This window comes from Delphinus delphis, chromosome 16 (genome assembly GCF_949987515.2).
Source record: "Delphinus delphis chromosome 16, mDelDel1.2, whole genome shotgun sequence".
In the NCBI taxonomy this organism is placed as follows: Eukaryota; Metazoa; Chordata; class Mammalia; order Artiodactyla; family Delphinidae; genus Delphinus; species Delphinus delphis.
Genome location: NC_082698.1, coordinates 46,580,650 through 46,603,482, shown reverse-complemented (window position 1 = coordinate 46,603,482; position 22,833 = coordinate 46,580,650). Strand labels below are relative to the sequence as shown.

At 51.5% G+C, this 22,833-nt stretch overlaps 1 protein-coding gene across 1 annotated transcript in view; it reads left to right on the top strand.

The window, feature by feature from the left end:
• Window positions 1-22,833, top strand: part of WDFY4 (WDFY family member 4) — a 277,878-nt gene that overhangs the window by 244,122 nt on the left and 10,923 nt on the right. Inside the window, exons 52-58 of the mRNA XM_060034652.1 lie at window positions 1,518-1,627; window positions 10,239-10,392; window positions 12,768-12,859; window positions 14,948-15,160; window positions 17,487-17,634; window positions 18,732-18,916; window positions 19,689-19,847. Of these exons, the coding sequence (XP_059890635.1) occupies window positions 1,518-1,627; window positions 10,239-10,392; window positions 12,768-12,859; window positions 14,948-15,160; window positions 17,487-17,634; window positions 18,732-18,916; window positions 19,689-19,847 (1,061 nt within the window). The remainder of the gene's footprint in view (window positions 1-1,517; window positions 1,628-10,238; window positions 10,393-12,767; window positions 12,860-14,947; window positions 15,161-17,486; window positions 17,635-18,731; window positions 18,917-19,688; window positions 19,848-22,833) is intronic.

Here is a 22,833-nt window from a genome sequence, read left to right as displayed (position 1 = left end):
TGCCTTACTGTTTTTCTTTAGGTCTATTCCCTTCTTAAACTTCAATGGATGTATTTTAAAGAGAAAATTTTCTATCATATATTTGATGTCTGCTGTATTGGTTTTCTCAAACACTTTGAAATAAACATAGCACTACTACAATAAGGAACATCCAGCCACGAACCATGTAAGCTTACCTCAAGAACCAGAGGCGGCACATTTCGGAAGCCTCACTCGGCCCCGAGGCCCTGCCTTTGGTGAGCAGGTTCTCAGCAGGCCGAGGAGCTCCTCTGCATCCCACACCACCCTGGAGGCCCCTGGCCTCTGCCCAGGGTCCCCACTGTGTGCAGGGCTGGCACTCAGACTTGTTGGGGGAGATGGGAGGAGATGGGAGGGGTGGGCAGGCCCTCCTTGCCCTGCTTATCTCCTTCTGAGGCTAAAGTTCGACCTATATGACCCATCTCAGTCCCCCCCACCTGCCCCCAAGTGCTGTTCCTCTGGCTCCACCAGGCACTGCTGGATCCTTCCCAGAGAGGCAGGCCAGAGGAGCAGCATCCGCTCTCCCCAGCTGTGTCCCAGGCAGAGCCCACTTTGGTACCATTCTCTCCCATACTAACCTGGGTGTGCATTGGAGTCACACGTTGACTTTGGGCCCTTGCACAAGTACATCCAGCAACCTCCCAGACACCTCTGATTTAGAGAACTCGCACAGCACCGGGAGGGCTGAGGGCCGGGTGCGGCACTGCGGCGAGGTGGCAGAGCCGACGTGTGGAGGAGCCCATGCCGCCAGCCGGCTCTGCCACTCGCTGGCGATGGAAGCGAGTCTCTGACTCGCTCTGGCTTCTTCACTGGTGAAACGGGGATAATGAATAGCTCTGACTCGTAGTGTGGCTGTGTGGACTCAGGGAGGGTGTGACGGGAGACACACAGCACGCACGAGGTCCACGAGTAGCAGCATGGCTGGAATGGCCCGGCCAGGGCACTGTCTCTGCCTCAGCATGCCAGCTCCGTCATACCCTGGATGGAGCAAAACGGGGACGTTTATGCCTCTGCCATGCAGGCCCCTCTGAGAATGAGGATACCTGAGTTCTCACTCATCCGGGGTGTCCCTGCATTAACAAGCCCCCCTTCCTCACACGGGGACTTTTATTCTAAAAGAGGCCAGGAGAGAGTGCTGCTGAGGGGACTGTAGGCACCTGAGGGCTCTCTCGGTGCCCTGAGTCAGAAGAGCAGAGCTCTGCCTCTCCGTGGGTCCTCAGCACAGCCTCCTCATGGCCTGGCTCTGCCACCTTCCTGAGGGCAGACCCCTGGGGGCCTGGCCAGTGCAGCTGAGGGTCTTGAATGTGCCTTTCACCCCTGGTGAAAATTTGGCTGTTGGCCAAATTATACTGAGTTTTGTGTGCGGAACGCTTAGGCTCCAGTGCCTGCGGGAGCTCTGTTAAGCAGGGCTCATGTTGGCTGTTCTCGAGATAGCCTGTGTGTCTCCCGCCTGCCCCACGGGTGGGGACGCCACCCCAGGCATGTCCTTTTCATTGCAGGAGACATGACCGTCCAGTGCCACTACTGCACTCACTACTCCTCGGCCATCATTGTTGCCTCCTACCTGGTCCGGATGCCTCCCTTCACCCAGGCCTTCTGCTCTCTGCAGGTGAGCTTCCCTGCTCCCCTACACACACACACACACACACACGCACGCACGCACGCACACACAAAACTATCTCCCAAAGATTAAGAGCTAGGCTTGGACGAGGCAGCCCCCCCCCCCCCCCCCACCGCCCCGCTAGAAATCCAGTCTTGAGCCAGCGATTCCCACTTGACCCTGTGGCTCCAGGATTCCGGGCCATCCAGCCGAGGCAAGCTGCTCTTCACAGATATACCTGCATGTCTGCCCAACAGTCTTGCAAAAAGGCTCTAAAAACTAAGGAATGAGATATGAGGAAAAAAATACTTAACATAAATAGGTTTTAGTGGAAAAGGAAAAACAGGAAGCTTGATGACTTCCTTGAAGGTAGGTGGTCAAAGCCTAGAAAAATAAACACGAAGGAAGAATGAAAAGAATATCACTTGTGACATCAGCATGCATAAAGCTATGCTAAGTACAAGCCTGAAGGCTTAAAAGTACAAACAAAATATTTTAATACTGAAGTGAACAGCTACACTAGAGAAAGAAACTAACCAATTTGCCTACCCATGAACTAACTGACCATCATGCTGGCTTAGGGTCGCCAGATTCCACAAAGAAAAATACAGCATGCCCAGGTAAATCTGAATTTCAGATAAACAATAAAAAGTTATTTGTTGTTTCTCTGAAATTCAGATTTACCTGGGCATCCTGTGTTTCGTCTGGCAGCCCAATACAAGGTGAAAGTAGGCGAGTCTGACCCTCAGTGGATGGCGGTGTCCAAGGCACATGGGGTTGCTGGGACAGAGTCCCTCCTGGGCGGCTGATAAGTTGTTTTCTCTCTTTTCCCCTGACTGTATCACTGTAATCTTGCTTCAGGGTTATTCAGGGGCACAGGTTCTGACTAGGGAGAGCCGTTGGGTAGCCCAGCTGCAGACAGCTGGCTCAGCCAACTCCAAAGCGAGCACAGCACGGGGCCCAAGGTTAGGGCCTGTCTTGATTGAGGCCTTGCAAGGTTCCTATGGAGAGGAAGGCATGACCACAGTGGGCTAACAGGCTGCTCAACTTGCAGGGACTCACCCTGACAGCCAAGCGTCACCAAAGGAAGAACGTGAGTGTCCCAGGAATTGTGTGTTTTGGTCTGACATCACCAGCAAGGTCGCTCCTTATGGTCACTCAGATGACCTTGACCCCAACACCAAAGGCCATTCTGGGTCAGCACTGAAGCCATCTCCTGAGCCCTGGGCAGGAACGGGTAGGCAAGGTCAAGGTGCTGTCTCCAGTTAGGAGCAAAATCCCTCCCGTTTTCTGATTCTTGGCGCAGTCCTCTCTCTCCTTGAAGGCATGGATCATCCAGACATTCTATAACCCCTGTCCCTGGAAATTCACTCAAAAATAACAAGTGTGCTTCCCCGGAGCCTTTCTCAGGCAACAAGCATTTTAAGTGAGTTTGGTTTGGAGAACAAACGGCCCCTGAGCTGTGCCCCATGCCAGGCATCCCGTCCAGCTGTTCCGCATCAGTCCACAAGGAGTGACAATCCCGATGACGACGATGGTGACGCCTCCCGTGACGGCTTCCCATCCAGGGTGTTCTGGGCGCTTGAAAAGTTTTCTCTTGCCCCTTCAGTCTCACGAATTATAGCCCCATCTCTACCTGTTACTAAGGGTCCTCTCTGTTACGAACGAGGAGGCAGACTGAAATAGAAACCGCAAACTGTGAGATTTCCATCCCAGCTCTACCACTTAATAGACACAAAATGTTCTCCACGTTATTGTACTCTGGAAATGAGGGTTAATTACACACATCTCACCGGGCCGTTGAAATTAAATGAGGAAATGTGGGTAAAGCCCCTAGCTCAGGGCTGATGCTGCGAAGGTGATCAGTCATTGTTCTTCCCTCCTTCCTCCCGCCATCAGCCAGATCTCTTCTGAGCAGGCTTGGACTGGTGCAAGCGGCTCCTCTTTGGTTTAAAGTAATTCAAGACAGTCTGGACCGCCTCAGAGCATTCCAAATGGCATGAGCCGGATGAGACAGGTGTGCTGCAAACCTGTCGGGTTAAGGCCACTTTGAAGCTAGTCACAACGGGTCGGAGCTTTTCTTAGCCAGGTTGGTCCAATGGTGACCAGCCCAAACTGGTTTGAGATAGTTTAAGCCAGCGTGAGATGGTCAAAGGCACTTTTATCTTCTTTTGTGTGTCACAAATGCAGTCATATTAGCTTGAGTTCTTTTGACTCCCTTGCTGAAGTCTGATGCGACTCCTGGTTTTTCTGGGTTCAAATCTATCAGTGGCACATTGGCTCATCCGAGTTGAAATCTCCACGGTGCTTCTGAATTGGTCCTGCCTTCCTACTTTTAGCTGCCTCTTCTAGTGGGTCACAACTGGTCCAAGCCTTTGGGACGAGCAGAAGAACCAGCCGTCTTCCGCTTTTCCCTTAGCATAAAAGATGAATTTTAGTCTCAGGGGGGAATGTGTACAACAGTTACATCTGGGAGGAATGTGCTTACCTCCCCTTTGGGAGTCCTGGGGCCTGTGCAGACCTCCTTAGGAACATTCTGGCATCTTCCTGGAGTCAGGCTTTTCCCTCTATCCCACTCTGCCTCCTCGGAGGCAGACTCATTTCTTCTCAAGAGACCTTTGCTTCACACCCTGTGTGGTGACAAGGAAAGGAGCCTCACTACATTCTCAGCAGCCCAAGACTTCCAGCCCCCAACCCCAGCCTGGATCACGGAGTGGAGAAGAATAGGAAAGGTGGAGAGGTGCAGAAGCCAGGCAGCGAGGCCTTTCTCACTTATCTGAGATCAGGGACGTGCGAATGTCCAGTATTTGCAGAGCTGGTGTACCTATAAGAGTCAGCATAAGGAAGTGCGTGCTCTTCCGTTCTGCATTAAACAAACTCTGCCTCTTGGCTATTACGTGACTAATCCAGAGTGACATGCTCACTCCACGGCTCAGCTGGGATGGCCTTGGTGTGGAGAGATGGTGCCTGTGAGTTCACCCCGTGTGGTCTGAACGCGGGTACAGCCTTCTTTGGGCCGTGGCCTGTCCACAGGGCACGGTGCAGAGGGGCGTGGACAGCCTAAGAATTGCAGTGTGACATATTCCAATTCCTAGGTATAAGGTTTCCTTTATTGTCTTCACGTTTAAATCTTATAAGGCTGGTCTTAGAATTGATGTCTGCCTCGACTGTTGCTGTGTTTGTTTTTCTGCCTCAAATCTGTTATTACAATGATAGCCTCTTACAGTCCAGAAAGTGTGGTATACAGACAGTGTGACCTGAGCAGGTGGACATGCCGGCAGTGTGACCCGGGCACAGGTCGGTTATGTGCTCTGTTATCCCCGTCCCTTGGGGTGTGAGACCACTGTCTGCCGAGCTGGGGGCTTGCCTCCCAGGATGCTGTGATTCTCAGGAATCTCGCCTACTGGGAGCCAGTGTCTGTGAGCCTTCAGTCAGTTGAGCAACCGGAGGCCACACCAGGCTGGGGCCACGGCCCAGGCCCCTGTTTCCACCCTGGCAAGAGCACCAGTTGCTCTCAGGCCTGAGCTGGGACCCAGCCTAGGCGGGGCAGAGCAAGGCAGCCAGCGCCCCAGCGAGGGCACAGTTCCGCTGCTGCTGTATCGAATAAGAAACTGAAATCAAGTGCTGTGTTAAGTCACAGCCCGTGTGAAGTCAGCTGTTACCAGCAGTGGGGAAATTCAGATTTTTCAGCAGTGGGGAAATTCAGGGTTTTCTGCGCCACTTGAGGTGAGACAGCTGGTTTTGTGTAAGACATATATGCCAACTGCAGAGAGAAGCAAGGGCCGTGGGCAGCACTTGGCCCACCACAGGCCATCCACTTAGGGGCTCCGTGGGTTCCAACCCTGCGTGGAGTTGTGTCCATAATAAAGGTGTAACTGTTATTACACTGACTCAAGGGGGGGAGTGTTCGAAAAGGCACATGACAGAGTTGGCAGACCGGGCACAAAGTCCTGGCGCTAGAACTTTCTCACTGGTAGTGTGAGTACCCGAGCCTCCGTTCCTCCTCCTTTGACCCCTGACTCAGTGGGTGATGAGGGCTAAGTGAGACTCAGCGCTGAGATCCAGCATGAGAGCTATTTGCTGTTGCCGTGCGCTCCGTAGGTGTGCACACTCCTCCCTTCAGCATAGGCAGCGCCTTCTTCAAAAGGCCACATCCTACAGGAAGGAAAGCTAACGGCTGCTTGGGGTCAGCCCGCCCTCAGTGGAGAGAGAGCAAGACAGACAAGGCAGCTGAACTGTGCATCAGCTTCCCAAATCCACGTCGGACCGGCAGCTTGCTGAGGGGGTCGCCCAAGCCCGAGGAAGCCCGCACTGGCCCCTTTACTTCCTTGGTGGTGGTGTTGCCTCAGAACTGCCCTGAAGAACCTAGGGGTAAGATGGGAATAAAGACACAGACCTACTAGAGCATGGACTTGAGGATATGGGGAGGGGGAAGGGTAAGCTGGGAAAAAGTGAGAGAGTGGCATGGACATATATACACTACCAAACGTAAAATAGATAGCTAGTGGGAAGCAGCCACATAGCACTGGGAGATCAGCTCGGTGCTTTGTGACCGCCTGGAGGGGTGGGATAGGGAGGGTGGGAGGGAGGGAGACGCAAGAGGGAAGAGATATGGGAACATATGTATATGTATAACTGATTCACTTTGTTATAAAGCAGAAACTAACACACCATTGTAAAGCAATTATACTCCAATAAAGATGTTAAAAAAAAAAAAAACTGCCCTGACCACCCACACGCTACTTCCCTCCTGCCCCATCCCAGGACCCTGCCCCTCCTCACTTCCCCTCGTACCTCCCTTCTACTTCTAACAACTTCCACATCCTTCTTTTTCTTCTTTTGAGCCCATAGTTACCTTCCCCATGCACGCTGAGATAAGGGCCCAAGCCTAGGGTCGCTCCCGAGGTCCTGGTCTGCGAAGGGGAGGGAGGCAGCAGCTGGGCTCATTCAGTACCTCTTCCCGTGTGCCTGGCTCCAGCTGAGACATCACACACACACGCACGCTCACCCACACTCTCTCACATGCGCGCACACTCACACACATTACATTGTTCACACCCACAGCAGTCATCCAAAGTTTGCAGAGGAGGGCATGGGACATTAAAGGGACTAAGAGACTTCCCGGAGTCCACGCTGCAAGTGGCACTGAAATGCCCTCCCAAGTCCTCTTGGTTTTAAAGCTACGATGCTCTCTGCTCGCCCTGCACGCTGCCTCTTTGATGGACAAGCGACAGCCGCTTAGGTCAACTGATGTACTGACAGGGTCCTGTAAGTGAATTATTTACGTGGGATACTTTTAAATTACTGGAAAGGATACGAGAAGGGGTCATCAGGCTGCTCATAAAACCAGTCGCGTTATTTAGGTGTGGTGGTGTGTTGATTTGGGTCAGTCCCACTGAAGGAGGAATAGACTTTCCAGCACATGTTATCAGAACATCTGTGTTAAGTGTCCTGGAGCACATGCAGTTACTGGACTTCCCGTGGGTGTGGGTCAAGAACTGAATTTTTTTTCAACGTAGTTTCCCTCCCCTGTTGGAGAGGGGTTTAAGAGTGTTACCACCGAAATGCCTGTCCAGGGACACAGGTGCACATAGACTCTGTGTCCTTGTGCAAAAGGAATAACACCTTAGATATAGAAACTCCTGTCAAGGTGTTACCAGTTTTAATCAATGCACCCTAATCCATGAACTTTACTCTGATTTTAACTCCTGTCAATCTTCAGCAACAGTCCTTGTTGGCCACTTCTTCCCTCATTATTTTGCTTTTAATTTTGATTCACCTCTTAGTAAAATTGAGCACCTCTTAAAGGATTTTGAGGAAAGATATCTAGGATTGTATTATTTATGAGCCCTTCAATATTCAGAATATCTTTCTGGTGTCTTTACACACGAGTGATGTCAGCTGTGCCTAAAATCTGACGACTGTTACCTTTTGCTTCAGAAACCTGCAGACTTAGCTGCCTTGTCTTTTGGCTTTAATGTCACCTGGGAAAAGTCTTCTGCCAGTAAGAGGTAGCTTCTTTGTTGATAATAGTGGCCTTGCTATTACTTTTTTCGGTCTGTTTGGATACATGTAGGATTCATTATTCTTGATATTCAAGGTATCGGCGGAATCGATTTACGAGCAGATCTTGGCCCAGTAATTCTCTCTGGTCACTTCGTTTCCATCCAACCTCTAGACCTAGTTTTGTTGTTGCTTTATTTTGTTTCAGACTTTCCTTATAGAGATACTCTGTAAACCCTGATTGTGCTTCTCTGCCTCACTCCTTCTCTCCCTTTCTTTATTCTATCATCTCTTCTTTTCCTCCTTCCTTCCTTTCCTGAGAACCAAGTCCTGGTGGGATTTCTCGCTGGGAGCCACCAGAGTTTGCGTCAGCCCACAGACTTACAATGCGAGTTACAAAGCAGCTCCACTTTTCCTTCCAGGGAATTTGGCATTTCTTTTGTATTGCAGAAGTGAGCAAACCCATTAATTTTGAAACAAATGTATGCAAATACATTTATTAATATAGGAAATAGGAAAAGCAGTTATTGCTTCCTTTATAAATAATACAGGCTTAAGTTTTAAAGATATTACTTTTGCTAAAATGTATTAGACAGCTGTGAAAAAAATAACATTTTTCTTTGTGGTAATATCTTTAACCAGATTTGTAGCACTAACAATATTTCCTATGTATATATTATTTTTATTTAATACAGGTAATCTTTTTATTACCAAATCATATTGTTTCTCAGGAGATTACCATCAGCACTCATAAAAGCTGCAAAAGGAAAGCAGGACGACGAGAAGGCATCAATCTCCCGCAGACGGAAGGCGTCGGCTGCAGATTAAATATGCGAAGCCCCTAATACATTTCAATGAGCGACTCGTTAGGGGCAGATTTATTTAGACTCACTCCCCCTCATTTTGTTTCCCTTTCAATTTGAATCTGATGGTGGGCGTCATCCCCTAATTTTAACCAAGAGCAAAGCCATCTTGGAGAAAAGCCACATCTTTAAGCTGAGCAAGAACTGTGTTTGGTTGCAAACCCAGGAGTTACTGGGGTTCTTGGTGTCCCTGACCCTGTGCAGAGAATGACTCATGGGTTTCACTGGATCCTCACATCTGACCCAGAAAATTGACCAGCCTGCCAGGATGCCCTGGTGTGGCCTCCCTCAGGTGTGTGGCAGGTTCTTCCTTCTCAGAAAGAGCTGAGTCCCCTTGGCCACACATAATAGATCATATGCCCCAGGTCCGGGATTCCCCCCGGTAACCGGCATGAGGGCAAAGCATGCCCTTTGGAGTTGCATCCATGGGTTTTGACCCCAGCTCTGCCATCTGTTTCTTTTGGAAAAATTAATAAACTTTGAGAAGCCTCAGTTTTCTGGCCTGCAAAATGGAAATACCAATTCCTTCCTGATGCACCTTCTGTGAGGACAAAGAGAGAGTATCTCTGCGTGTGTGAAGTGCTCGCGTATTCTTTACCCTTCATCCGCTGCTGCCGATGGGAAATCTCGGGCCCCTGAAGATTGAAGGGAGCTGGTGGGGCCGAGGAGGGTGCTGGCATTCTGGGTTCTCCGCCTTTGTTCTTGGGGCCACATGTGCATTCTGCAGAGGGTGGCAGAAAGAAGGCAAGTTCTGGCTGTACAAAAAAGGCCCGGTTTCTATGGGGACAAGTGAACTATTGAATTCCAGGGAAGAGGTGTCCCTTGGGCGTCCCTAAACCTAAGCAGACAGACCCATATCCCAGTTTCAGAAACTCTTTTCTGAAGTCCCTCTGCCTATAGCGTCTTCAGTTCTCCAACGGGCACCTCTCTGCCTCCTCCCAACCCTCAAGATCACCTGACGAATAAGAGTAGCGTCAACTGAAGAGATTTGACAATTCAGATGAGAGGAGCAGAGAATCCAAAGGAAGAATTTGCCTGAAGTCTAAATTGGTCCAATCCCCATTGCCAAGCTTGGGACTGCATCGAGCCACCTGTGGAAATGGGCCTTGGAAACGAGGCTGGCCTTGCTGGGAGCTGCAGGCAGCACCATATGCCTCCAGTTCTCCATCCTCAGACCTGTTCTCGCTTGTCAAGGCTGCTATGTTCTGTGCCACCAGGGCCCTGGCCTGACCTGCTTTCCTCACAGGGTCTTTCCCTCTGCTCAGAACATTGACGTTTTCTCTGTCACTAGGCTCGCAGATTCACCAGGGGTCGACTTCTCCAGGAAATTTTCCCACACATAGGATGTCTGACCGACTCCTCATCCTGTAGCTGGTCCTTTGTATCCTGTCTTTATGCCCGATTCAGAGCTGACCCTCGGCAAATATGGGAGATGATCAGATGCATGACTGTGGTTTCCTGTCTCTGATCTGAACTCCAATTTTCAAACTGGGAAGACATTGCTCCCTTTATCACAGTGGAAGCTCCTGTTGTAGGGTTCCAGAGAGTGGTTGAGGGAATAGATGCCTGAAGAAACCATCACACGCATGCATGGACTGACTCACGCACGTGTGTGTGTGGGTGATCGAAAGGTTCTAATGGCGAAACCCGTGCCTCGGGGACAGAGTGGACGAAGGGGGGCCCACACTAGTGACGCCTGTGCACCCCGAGTTCTCACCACATGCAGCTGATCATGTCGCCCCTTTTCTGCTTAGGGTGGAAGCTTTGATGTGGCGGATAGAATGTTCCACAGCATGAAGAAAGCATGGGAGTCAGCCTCCAGAGAGAACATGAGTGACGTCAGGGAGCTGACCCCGGAGTTCTTCTACCTGCCCGAGTTTCTGACCAACTGCAACGCCGTGGAGTTTGGTGAGTAGAGCCGGGGAGAGGCTGCAGGGGCCGGGCAGCTCGTGGGTCATGAGATCAGTGTCTTTGCCGAGCAGCTAAACACACAGACCCTCGCCAGACCGATATGGTGGGCAGATTGCCGTGAGGCCTCCACTGGGTGGCGGCACCTGACAAGGAGGTGGGAGCTGAGGAAGGACACAGCCCCAGGGCTGCAGGACCACCAAGCCACGGTCCTACCCACGACCTCCTGCAGAGAGTCCCCAGGCCTCAGTCTGCAGTGAGGCAGCGAGCAGGGGACAGGAGCCCTTGCTGATAGCCAGGCCTGGCCCTTCCCTGCTGTGTACCTCAGGCGAGCCCCAGCCCCTCTCTGCCCCATTTTCCTCCAAGTCCCACAAATGGGTTAGCCTGGGCCCTGTGAACAGGACCCAGAGATCCTGCACCTCCCAGCACAGACTGCTAGGATGTCCATGGGCAGTGGTTTGGGCACCCTTGGTGGTTCCTTCTCTTTCCTGCCCTCCAGGCCCCACTCCAGGGTGAGCCATGCTTTTTTACCCGTTGCTTTAGAGGAGGGACAAAAATTTCAGGAAGCCCCAGTGGGCAGGTCCCCTGGTGACTACATGTACCTTGGGAGCCTCCACTGTAAACATCAGGGTGGCTCGTGGAGGGGGTGTGTGGTCAGAACCCCCAGCAGGGTGTGGCCCTCCCCACCCAGAGGTGCGGGATGGACTCACCCACACTGAGGAGGGCACTTGTGAACCAGTGCCAGCAGACACCTGGTGCCCCAGAGCTCCCCTTCCTCAGGGCCCTCCTTCTTCCTCCAAACAGCACATGTGGGCCTGCACCTTGAGCCAGACCTGGTGCGGGCCGAGGGGAGCACAAGGGAGGAGACCCAGCCCTTGACTCGAGCACCCACCTCTTGTGCAGTGGTCTGCAGACTGAATACCAGGGGAGCATTCAGAACATGCCCAGGCCCAGGCCTGTCGAGTCTGAGCCCGTGGAACTTGGTGGCCTCGGCAGTGTTCAGATTCTCAGATGCTTCACGTGCATCAGGGATGAGAACCTGACAAATGTAAAGGGTAGTTCCCACAAGATGTGATGAGGTCCATGAAAGGAGTAAATCAGGGACGGTGGAAGCTGAGAGGAGGGGTCCCAGCCGACCTGAGGTGAGGGGGCCGCTGGTGGGAGGCACCAGCCCTCCTTGGAGGTGGAGGCTGGCTCTCTGCCGAAAGGGAGGTGCTCAGCAGCAGAAATGACCTGCACAACAGGGACCATGTGTCCTCAGGGAAGTCAGGGAAGTGGCTATTAAGCACATACTGCATTCAGGCACGTTTTAGACACTGAGGATTTAGCGGGTGTCCTGGGGTGGATTGCCCTGAAGGTGTTTATATTCTTTGTGGGGACAGGGGTAGGAGATAGAAAGTATAGACAAAGAAATAAGCTAAATACTCTTCAATGCTGAGAAGTCCTATAAGGAAAGAAGGTAGGAAATGGTTTGAGGTGACTTAGAGACCCTGTGTTACTGTGGTACCCAGGAAGGAGCTGCCTGAGGAGGTGACAGGTGAGCTGAGACTGAATGATGAGAAGGGCCAGGCCAGGCCAGTCCTGCAGGCCAGAGAGAGAGGACGTTTTCACCCCAGTTGCACCATGAGGGCTCTGGAGGGTTTCAGCAAGGCTATAGCTTGTGTTTACTGAGCAACCATCATATGCGTGGAACTATTCTAAGCATGTTATGTGTATTTTCTCTTCTAATCCTTGTACCAGCCTGGGAGGTAATGGGTAGGAAAGTGACTCCCCAGGAGGTTAAGCAACTTGCTCAAGGTTGTGTGGCTAATGGGGAGGAGAGAGACTCGGGCTTGGAGCCAGGCTCCTCTTCTTGGTGTCTGGGGAAGGTCCCTCCGAAAACCTCCTATCTTAACTTTAAAGTGGAGAGAAAATGCATAAATTATAGAGTTGAATGAAGAGTCAATAAGACAATGCGTGCCAAGCACCTAGCATAGTGCCCTAGCATAGCGGTAGGTGCTCAAAATACGATAGCGTTCATTGCTACTGCTATTGCCTCCTTATTTAGCACCGTATAAAAAGCACCTGGATGAAAAGGCCTAGAGCAGAGGGGAGGAAGACGCGCAGACGATGATGACACAATAATCATTTTATGGTCGGGCACTACCTGGAAGCAAGTAGGGTCTTATGGAAGCCTGAAGGGGTGGAAGGCTTAGAACCCCAGTAGGAATATTCCAGGCAGAAAGGGTGGGGTCACTCCCCACACAGGAGGCAGGAAGCAGTGTGGTCTATGCAAGAATCGTAGTACTAGACAGCTCAGTATTTACACTCCTTGGTTCCTAGCCCAGTTTGGGCTCCCATTTATCCAAAGCCTTGCTCTTTCTCACCCCATTCAGGCTGCATGCAGGACGGGACAGCACTGGGGGACGTGCAACTCCCTCCCTGGGCTGACGGGGACCCACGGAAATTCATCAGCCTGCATAGACAAGTGAGTTGAGTGGGGTCATGGCAGAGTCCCTGGTATCCTGAATGAGGACCTCAGGGTGCCCTCAGTGTTCATGGAGACTTTCTGCCCGAGTGGATGGCTGTGATAAGCACTTCTGAGGCTCTTATGTCTGGAGGGCCCAGAGAAGCAGCTGGGTCCCGTGCCCCGGATTGGCAGGAGAAGGCTTGGGTTCTGGGCTCTTTTAAGAGCTCCATTAGGCTTTGCCCTTGTGCCAATTTGTTGTGGGACTCATGGGGGAAGCAAATTCAGATTCTTGTTGGATGGAGGGCAAGTCAGTGCCCTTAGCCAACTCTACGCACAGGGCCAAGCCCTGGGCCATGTTGCCCAGTATAGGTCAGGGGGCTGGAGACTCCAAGGGGCTCCCACTGGCCAAAAGATTTGCCAGGACTTATAATGCAGAAAGGCTGATGTGGGTAGAGGCCAGAGGCCATTTGGGGTCACGTATCCTGGATCAAATACCTGAGTTAGCATAAACACATGACAGTCTGTTCAACATCAACATCATTAGTCATCAGGGAAACACTAAAACCATGAGATGCTACTACACGTTCACAAGAATGGCTAAAATTTAAAGTACTGCTAAAACCAAGAGTTAAGCAAGGATGTGGAGGAAGCGGAATTCATCATGCATAGCTGGTGGGGAAAAAATGGTATAGCCACTTTGGAAAAGAGCTTGGTCATTTCTTATGAAGTTGAAGATGCTTTTGCCGTATTGCCCAGCAATTCCACTCGTAGGTGTTTACCCAAGAGAAACGGAAACTTGTCCACAGAAAGATGTGTACATAAATATTCATCAGTTTTATTTATACTAGTGAAAAAGAAAAGACAACCCAAATGTCTATCACTGGTAAATGGCTAAACAGGTGATACATCCATACAATGGAATATTACTTAGCAACAAAAAGGAACAGATTATGGGTACATGAACCAACAGGATGAATCTCGAAAGCATTGTCCTGAGCAAAAGTAGCCCCAACCCAAAGCTCCATATACTGTGGGATTCTATTTTTGTGACTTGTCTGAAAAGGTAAACTGTGGAAGCAGAAAGCAGGTCAGGGGTTAGTCTGGAGTAGGAGATGAGCAAAAAGGAGCAGAAGAGAACTTTTTGAGTTGACGTAAATATTCTATATCTTGATTATGGTGTTGGTTACATGACTACATGCATTTTTTAGGACACATTAAACTGTACATTTAGGGCAAATTTTATTGGCAGCAGGCCTGACTAGTAACAACAAAGCTGTGTCTTTTCCTCTGTCCTTCTCCCTTGGCGAGGAGAAAGTTCTTCCCTGGTTTATCCTTGCCTCTGGGAATTCGGTAACGGCAGTCATCACACCTCCTGCGGCATTACCCACGTGTGGCCTTCTCAAAACCACTTTGGCCATGTGCCTCAGAAAATTAACCTGGCCCAGGTGACCTGATTTTCCCAAGCCCAAGTGTAAGTGTGCATGTCCTCCCAAAGGATCGATAAGGGGAGCCCAGACAATTCCAAATGAACATCTTTGGGTTCTGGGGACCAAGCTTTGGAGCTGGGCTCTACTCAGCAGAAACATGTGCCATCTCTCAGGTGAACTGGGACATCAAAACACAGGCCCACATTCCTTCTTTTTTTTTGCGGTACGCGGGCCTCTCACTGTTGTGGCCTCTCCCATTGCGGAGCACAGGCTCCGGACGCGCAGTCTCAGCAGCCATGGCTCACGGGCCCAGCCGCTCCGCGGCATGTAGGATCTTCCCGGACCGGGGCACGAACCTGTGTCCCCTGCATCGGCAGGCGGACTCTCAACCACTGCACCACCAGGGAAGCCCCCACATTTCTTCTTGCTCAAGGTTATTTTATGGACTGGACAGGCTAGTCAGACCTGTTGTGCCACACTAGCTGGAGGCAGGAATCAGGTGGTCCTCAGATGGACTGCATGTCTGCTGCTTAGTGCTCATCCAACCCAGGGAGGCATCCCTCATCTTTCCTGTGCTGATCTGGCGTCCTGAACCACATGACCCGTCCTGATCTGGGCAGAGGGCCCATGAGTCCATGAGACACCTGTGTTTTTCATGCTCTTTGGGTTTTGGTTCCAGGCTTTGGAAAGTGACTTTGTCAGTGCCAACCTGCACCACTGGATAGACCTCATCTTTGGGTACAAGCAGCAAGGGTCAGCCGCAGTGGAGGCTGTTAATATCTTCCACCCCTACTTCTACGGCGACAAAATGGACCTCAGCAGCGTCAGTGACCCCCTGATCAGAAGCACCATCCTGGGGTTCGTCAGCAACTTTGGACAAGTGCCCAGACAGGTACAGCGTGCCGTGGCCTTCGTCTTGCTTTCTTAAAGGAGTGTGTGCAGGATGAGCTTGGATGGGAGGGAGAGTGAGGAGTAAGCAAGGACTGGAGAGGCAAAATGGTCCTCAGTCATCTCCCTGCGCCTTTGATGTCACGGCTCAACCCTCCATTACCATCTGATGTCGATGGAGGTGATGATATCGTTAATGATAATGATGAAGGCAACATCCATCTGTGACCATGTGATAGACTCTATGATAAACACACAAGATATAATTCTTTATATGTGTATCTACCCTGTAGGGTTGTTGTGAAGATCCAACGAGTTAAGATACCAAGTGCTTGAAAGTGCCTGAAATACGATAAGCCTTCAACAAATATTAGTTATTCTTGTGATACCTCACTGAATCCTCTCATAAGCTCTGGGTATGGGGATTGTACAGATCAGGAAACTGAGGCTCAGAGAGGCTAAATAAATAACTTGCCTACAGTTGTACCATTAGCAGGTGACAGTGGTGAGATCTCACCCCATCTGTCTGGCTCCAAAGCCTATGCCATATTGGCCCCATTGTGAGAGCATCCAAATTCTGCCCCAGGGCCCCTGGTGAAACGGTAGGGGTCTTACATGGGCCTTTGGCTCCATCACCTCCATCCGCATCAGGATGGTCCCGTAGTGATGTGAGGCTGTGCCTTTACAATGACATCCTGATGCTTATTTAACTGATCTCAGCCCTCTTCAACTTCAAACTCCCATTTGGTGTAGTGATGTTTCATCCCTGAGCACAGCCATCTGGGTTCAGAAGCACAGCCCCACGGACTGTGGGGTCCCAGCCTGGGCAGTCAGGAACCACACTAGGAAATGCGTGCGTAGACCCAGTCAACTCCATAACCATCCTGGGCATCAGCTTTCCCCACATGGAACCATGAGGCTTGGACGGGCTCATCTAATAATGTCTCTTCTGTCTGGCCTTACTGTGACATGCCCAGGTTTGCTCAGCTCCTAGGTAAGGGAAACGTGGAAGGGCCTGAGGGTGACTTGGAGAACAGACCGCACGTCCAAATGCGGGTATGGCCAAGGAAGGCTTTGTAGAAAGGAGAGAATTGCAGGAATGAAGGTTGGGTAGCCAAATGGTTTCATTTTTTTAATTTTAAAAATATTATAATACAGATAAAACAAGTAATTCAAAGTAGCAGTCCACAAGCAAAAATATTTTCACATCAGTGGGGTCATGGAAATCACACAATTTAAATTCTGGTTTTGCTTAATGAGATATTATATGAGCTTGTCAAAAATATTTCTAACAAATCATCAGAATTAGAATTAGAATTCCGCAAGTGGTCCCAGCCTGAAGACAAGATTGAAATGCTTCAGGACCACGCACTGTTCTATCAAGGGGCTGTGCCTGCAAAAACTATTACAGGGGCCCAGCCTGTGGTGCTTTCGTGATTCTGCTGCGAAAGGAGAACATTCTTTAATGCTCATTTAAAAATCATCCTTCTGATTTCTGTTTGTATTGATCACCCATAGACAGTCTAGCATCTGATCTAGGGTTACAACTGAACCAAGGCTGCTCCGAGACCCCCGGGCTGCCTGCTGAGCCCCACCTCTGCCTGTGCACCCAGCCGAGGCCAGCTCCCCCCATATCATGGCGCCCCATGGATGTTTCCATCTGGGAGCAGAGGAATGTGCTGGATGGCTGGAGAAAGCAGCCCGGCACAAGCCCAGTCTGGGAGGGGAGGGTGGAGAGCTGGAGCTGGCCTCAGCTGCACTCTCTGGCCCAGCAGCACTTCATGCTTTGTCGAGTTTGGCATTAGGGACAATTTGACAGCAGAGATCTAAGAAAAATGAAAATAAGAAAGGCTGCTAATGGGGTTTGCCTGTGCTCTTTGGAATAGTTGAGAGGATGCTATTAAAGGATTCTGTGTTGATGCCCAGATGGGTGGGCCTGCAGAGAGTGTGTAAGGAAAAGGGGAAAATATGAGAAAAAGCTCAAGCAAATGAAGACAGACGTGATCTACGGAAGAAAGGGGATCATTCTGACCCTATGGCATGAGAGGCAGCTCTCCCGGGAATCAGGGGCTCCAGCTTGGAGAAGAAGACAGATTTGGCAACCAGGAGGGCTCTCTGCCAGCCCTGCGCCCTGACCTTGAGAAAGTAGAGCCCCAGGCCCCTCACCGGCAACATCCGAAGGTCGAACCAGATGGTTCTGTTTCAGCTCACCTCAGCCCAGGCAGCTCCCAGGGCAGAGGAGCAGCTGCGACTTGCCCGAGGATGACTCCCCTTCTGTCCATCTGTCCTAATGACCCGTGCGGTGCGTGTCTGTCTCCTTGCCTCTGCAGCTCTTTACTAAACCCCACCCGGCCAGGACCACTGCAGGGAAGGCTTCCCCTGGAAAGGACGCCTCCACACCTGTGAGCGTGCCCGGTCACCCACAGCCCTTTCTCTACAGCCTGCCATCGCTGAGACCCTCCCAGGTCACAGTCAAAGGTGAATACCTGGCCCTGCTTCGTTTGGTGCCCTGTCCCACAGCTGTCCCTTCAGTGACCGGTGTTCCTCTGGAGGTTCAGAGGCACAGGCCCAGGCAGGGGCTTGGGGGCTGATTCTGCATGGCTGTGTCTCCAGGCGTAACGGGAATCTGGGGAGACCTCTGCTCTGGAAGTGTCTGGAACCGCCTCTGTTACACCCTGACTTCTGAAGACCCACCAGTCTGTCTGTCTGTCTGTCTCTCTGAGACATGCACCCCCCTCTCTTTCACGTACGGACACATATATGAACACACACATGCAAACACACACACACGCACGTGCGCGCACACACACACACCCCTCCTCACCTCCAGAGCCAAGTGGGAGGTCCCAGGTTTCCCAAGGGAGGGTTCCAGCCCCCACTCTCGGCACCCACATTCACTGTTGCTCCTGAGCCTCCAGGTGGACCGGCAGCCACTGGCCAGGAGCATGTGCCCTGGGGCAGATGGCCCGGCCATGAGTCCCAGCCCTGCTTCCTAGAGGAGCTGAGTGTGTGTGAAGTCTGATGTCTGTGCCACCCTGGGGCCTGCACTGCTTTGGGGATGTCTCACCACCTGGAATAATTTTCTGGTCCCAAGGAGTATAAGGTCAGGTTTTGGGGGGGGGGTTCTTTTGAAATCCAAGAACAGTGTCCTTGGCATCTCCATACAAATACTGCGCACTAACCGATTGCATGACTGGACCTCCACCTCCAGACCTGCTAGAGTTGGTGCGTGGAAGGGGCAGGAAGGGCAGAGCCCCCAGGCTCCTCTGGCTGTGTGCTGTCTTCCCCAGAAGCCTGGGCTCCTCCTCCCTTGGCATCAGTCAGAAAGAGACACTCAAGACCTGCATGGCCACATGCATCTTGTATGTGCTAAGTCTGGGGAGGGACCCGGGGCCAGCGTGTAACGTGGCCCCCGGAGGGAGGCCCAGGAGGGAGGTACCTTGATGAGGAGCGGCTCGCGCCTGGGCAGGCACTTTGCCAAGTCGGGGTTGGCTGCGCATGGCTCCTCTCTGGGCCCAGCTAAAGCGGGTGTTGCCCTTTGACAAGTCGGCTCCGCCGTACTGACTGGGGGGCAGATATGTACCTTTTCTCTCTAGGCTCGGAATCCCCCAAAGGAGCCATCGGCCACATTGTTCCTACGGAGAAGACCATCCTGGCCGTGGAGACGAACAAGATGCTGCTGCCTCCTCACTGGAGCAGGACCTTCAGCTGGGGCTTTGACGACTTCAGCTGCTGCCTGGGCAGCTACGGCTCTGACAAGGTGAGTGGTGCCGGGGCGCAGGGCAGCCCCAGGGCCGCAGCCTCCTTCCGGTTGGGGCAGAGGTGGTAAGGAGACGGGCGAGCCCCAAGCAGCCACGGTCACCCACACCCCTTCCTCCACGTGGCTGTGCCCCCAGCCTGGGACTGTCACCCAGTGTGGGCAGAAAGTCCTGGGGGTTCCTCCAGCCCGGGTCACAGCTTAAACTCAGAAGGGACATACTGAGTATTCGGCTGCCGCCAGAAGCGAGCCACGCAGTTGCTCGTCCTCTACCCCTGCCTTAGGCCATCCACTTATGTCTACCTCCTTGATGTGGCCCTGGCTACCTCTGGCCTCCTTTGCTACCCTCGCTCCTCTCCCACCCTATCACGTGGCATGAATTCCCTACCCACCAAGCTTCCTTGCCCCTCCCTAGCCTTCCCCCACCTCCTTCACGAGGCAGCCTGTGAAACTGGTCCGAGATGTCACCCCTTCCTGAAAGCTGACTCCGACTTTCCCAGGCTCACGGGGCGTTTTTGCTGTGTCCCCATAGCCTCCTGCTCCCTTGTCTCTCCCCACCTGCTCCTCGTGTGGTGTGAGCTCTTTGGGGACAGACCTGGACGGCCTGGATTTCGTCACCAGGGCTTGTCACGTCCCTCGGCTCCCACAGCACGCAGGCAGGCAGGCTAGCGGCACCATCCAGCCCTGCCTGCACCCCTCCGTCGCCCTGTCCCAGCTCCCTGCCCTGTGCCGGCTCTGGCACCAGTGCTCATCCCACTCGTCTAATCTCCCGCAGATCCTGATGACGTTCGAGAACTTGGCCGCCTGGGGCCGCTGTCTGTGTGCCGTGTGCCCGTCCCCCACGACCATCGTCACCTCTGGGACCAGCGCCGTGGTGTGTGTGTGGGAACTCAGCATGGCCAAAGGTCGCACCACAGGCCTGCACCTCAAGCAGGTACAGTGCCTCTGCAGGTGGGGCGCCTTGGGCAGGTGTGGTGGCTCAGGGCAGGTGTAGTACCTTGGGCAGGTAGGGTGCCTCAGGCAGGTACGGTGCCCTAGCGTGCTCCAGCTCCCGAGCACTGAGAGCCCTGTCTCCCTTGGGAGCAGAGAGCACAGGAGACACTGAGGGCAGCACATGGCTCTGTGTCACTCAGGGGCACGGTTTCATGCCCTTGGATGGATTTAACAAGCTCACAGGGCCAGTGCCTCCATGGAGACCCACACCTCGGTGCGAGAGGCTGCTTACACGTGAGGGCCAGTGAGACTGGGGTTGTTTTTTTTTTTTTTTGCACTAAGGGTCATGTTTGAACATTTGTCACGGGCACCTTTATGTGAATGGCCTCATTTTACCTCCTCAACAACCCTGTGTCCCCATAGCCTGTGGGATAATATAGAAATCATTATCATCCCCACTTCACTGGTGAAAAACCACGTGCAAGGAAGTTAAGTGACATGTCCAAGATCATAGAGCCAGAAAATGAAAGACTATCTCAGAACAGGGGTGGTTGTGGCGGAAGCAGAGGGAAGAGACCTGGAGGCAGACAACTCGCCTGGTCTTACCTCGCAAACCACGGCTGCTCGGAATAATAAACGGAGAGTGGAACCGGCTGCTTGCTTAACTCTGCACATTAGCCATCATCTTGGAAAGCAGGTATTGTTAGTCCCACTTTTAGATAAGGAAACTGAGGCTCAGAAAGGTCAGGGTTGCCTTTTAATCTAGGTTTGTCTAACTCTAAGTCTAGTGCTTTCCCCTGTGTATGATTGAACTTGCTGGAGAATATCGCTAGGGGACATTTCCACCTCCAAAATGCAATTCACGTTTACATCTGTGTTTTAGTGAACCGTATAGCCCCAAAGTAACAAAAAAACGTTAACCATACAAGGCTCACCACTGACCAGATTTCCTAAACTCAACATGTTTCACTGGAACTGATTCTGGGTTTCTCTGGATGCTTTTCTAGTCACTCAAGTCTCCCCAGAGCCTGCCCTCGTCCCCCGGCACCACCCCCAGCACTCGCGTGGTGCACAGCGACAGGCACTCAGTAAACGTGAGGTGAAGGAATGAATGTGTCAGTGCTGAGGGAGCTGGTTAATCCTGCGGAGGCGGTGGCACCTGCTGAGAGGCAGCTGTGTAGGTCAAGTGCAGGCTGCCTTCACTCAGACTCTCACGGGAAGTCCTCCCAAGCCAGCCTTGGAGCCCCCTGTCTTTTCACATCTTCACCTTCCTGACCTATGTGAAGAGACTGTGCACTACCATTATGGGTGTGGAGCATCCCCCTCCCCCAGGCATCACTCCGGGGACAGCAGGAGATCCAGCCCAACCCCAAAGCCACCTTGGGGAGCCGGGGAAGTGACCCACCCCCCATCGCCGCTCCAAGGTCCTGTTTAGTGGCGAAGATGCAGCGTAAAAACCCCGGTACTGACAGCATAAAACGTAATTTATCATCCTCTCCTAGTTATAAATCAAGAGAAAAAGGGTATCCCACAAGCTCTTGTTTCCTAAGCAAAATAAAACACTTTATCATTTACCTACAGAGGCTGACCTGGCCTTGGGGATCCCCCAGATGGGAAGCTGCTCAGAGAGGGAGGTCTGTCCCTGACTTGTAGACTTGTAGGCAGAGAAGTCATCATTAAATAGCTTCATTAACAGTTTAAGTGTTTCATTTCTAAAAATATTACAACATTGAAGACAAATTTCAAAGTTAAACAGTTTTCTATAATCCCTATAAAAGTTCTCATTGTTGCATACTGCCACCCCCAGATATACATATTTATACCATCCTGATCATTGTGTAGATATGTTGATTCTATTTTCACCCAGTGTATCAAATTGTTTCCTCTTTTCTACAGTCTCTGTAATTTACATTTCAATTGTTCCATATTATTCCATCTCCATAAAATTATATTTCAGTTGTTTTATGTCAAGGCACCACAGTTTAATAAACCATTTCTTCTAAAACTAGACAGTTACATAGCTTCCAATTTTAACTGTTTTAAATAGTGCTTCAGAAAACATATAGATTGCTGTTTGCTTCTGATTAATGGTTTCCTTATAGTAGATTTCAAGAAGTGGAATTCAGCGCGGTGACATAACGCTTTCTATAATGGTTCCGTAGCTTTGCAGTGCCACCACAATTAATTAGGAATACCCGCCTCACCACAACATATCCAGCGTGGGGAATTATTTTCAGAGGGTTTTATTTTACTTTATTTTATTTATTTTTTGCTACTTGAGTTAGGTATAAGGTGATATAGTGGAGTTATTTTAATTGGCCGTGGAAAAAGGTATTATTCTGAGAAAACAGAAGAGACAATGGAGAACATTTAAAATCGCTGTCCTCCATCATTTTTCCCCAGGCCTTTCCAGATGGGGAGTGGTGCTGGCTGCCTCCAGGTGCTCTAGTTTCCTGGCTGGTGGGAGGCAACAGCCTTACGTAGGTGGACGGTGCCTGTGCGTGCAGTGGTCCCTCACTCCAGCGCCTCCCCTGCAGAAAGCCGGCAGCCCCGGCTCCAGTAACGGACAGCTCACACAGGCTCTGGGCTCACAGCCTCTGTCTCTGAATCCGCAGCACATACACCTGGGTCCCCTGGCGTGCACTCTCTGGAGTGGTCCTATCCCCTGCAGTCAGAACTTAGCCATCAGACATAGTTCGTTCTGGGAGGACCACCAGGAAGCTCCTGTCAAACCCTCTGCTTTCCTCTATTCATTTAGACAGTTTCCACTTCCCTAGTATGAACCCAGCCTTCTTCCATGGGTCACATCCAGAACCTTGCCAGCGCCATCTGGTTGATGCCATGTTAGGACCCATGGAGCACAAATGGGAATCTGTGGCAGAACTTTTAATTGCTATGACCAGGCAAAGTGACAGCTTTGAAAAATGACGCTCAGCCTCATTGACCCAAATGAGTGAGTGGTGGACAGTCCTGGGGGTGGAGATTCA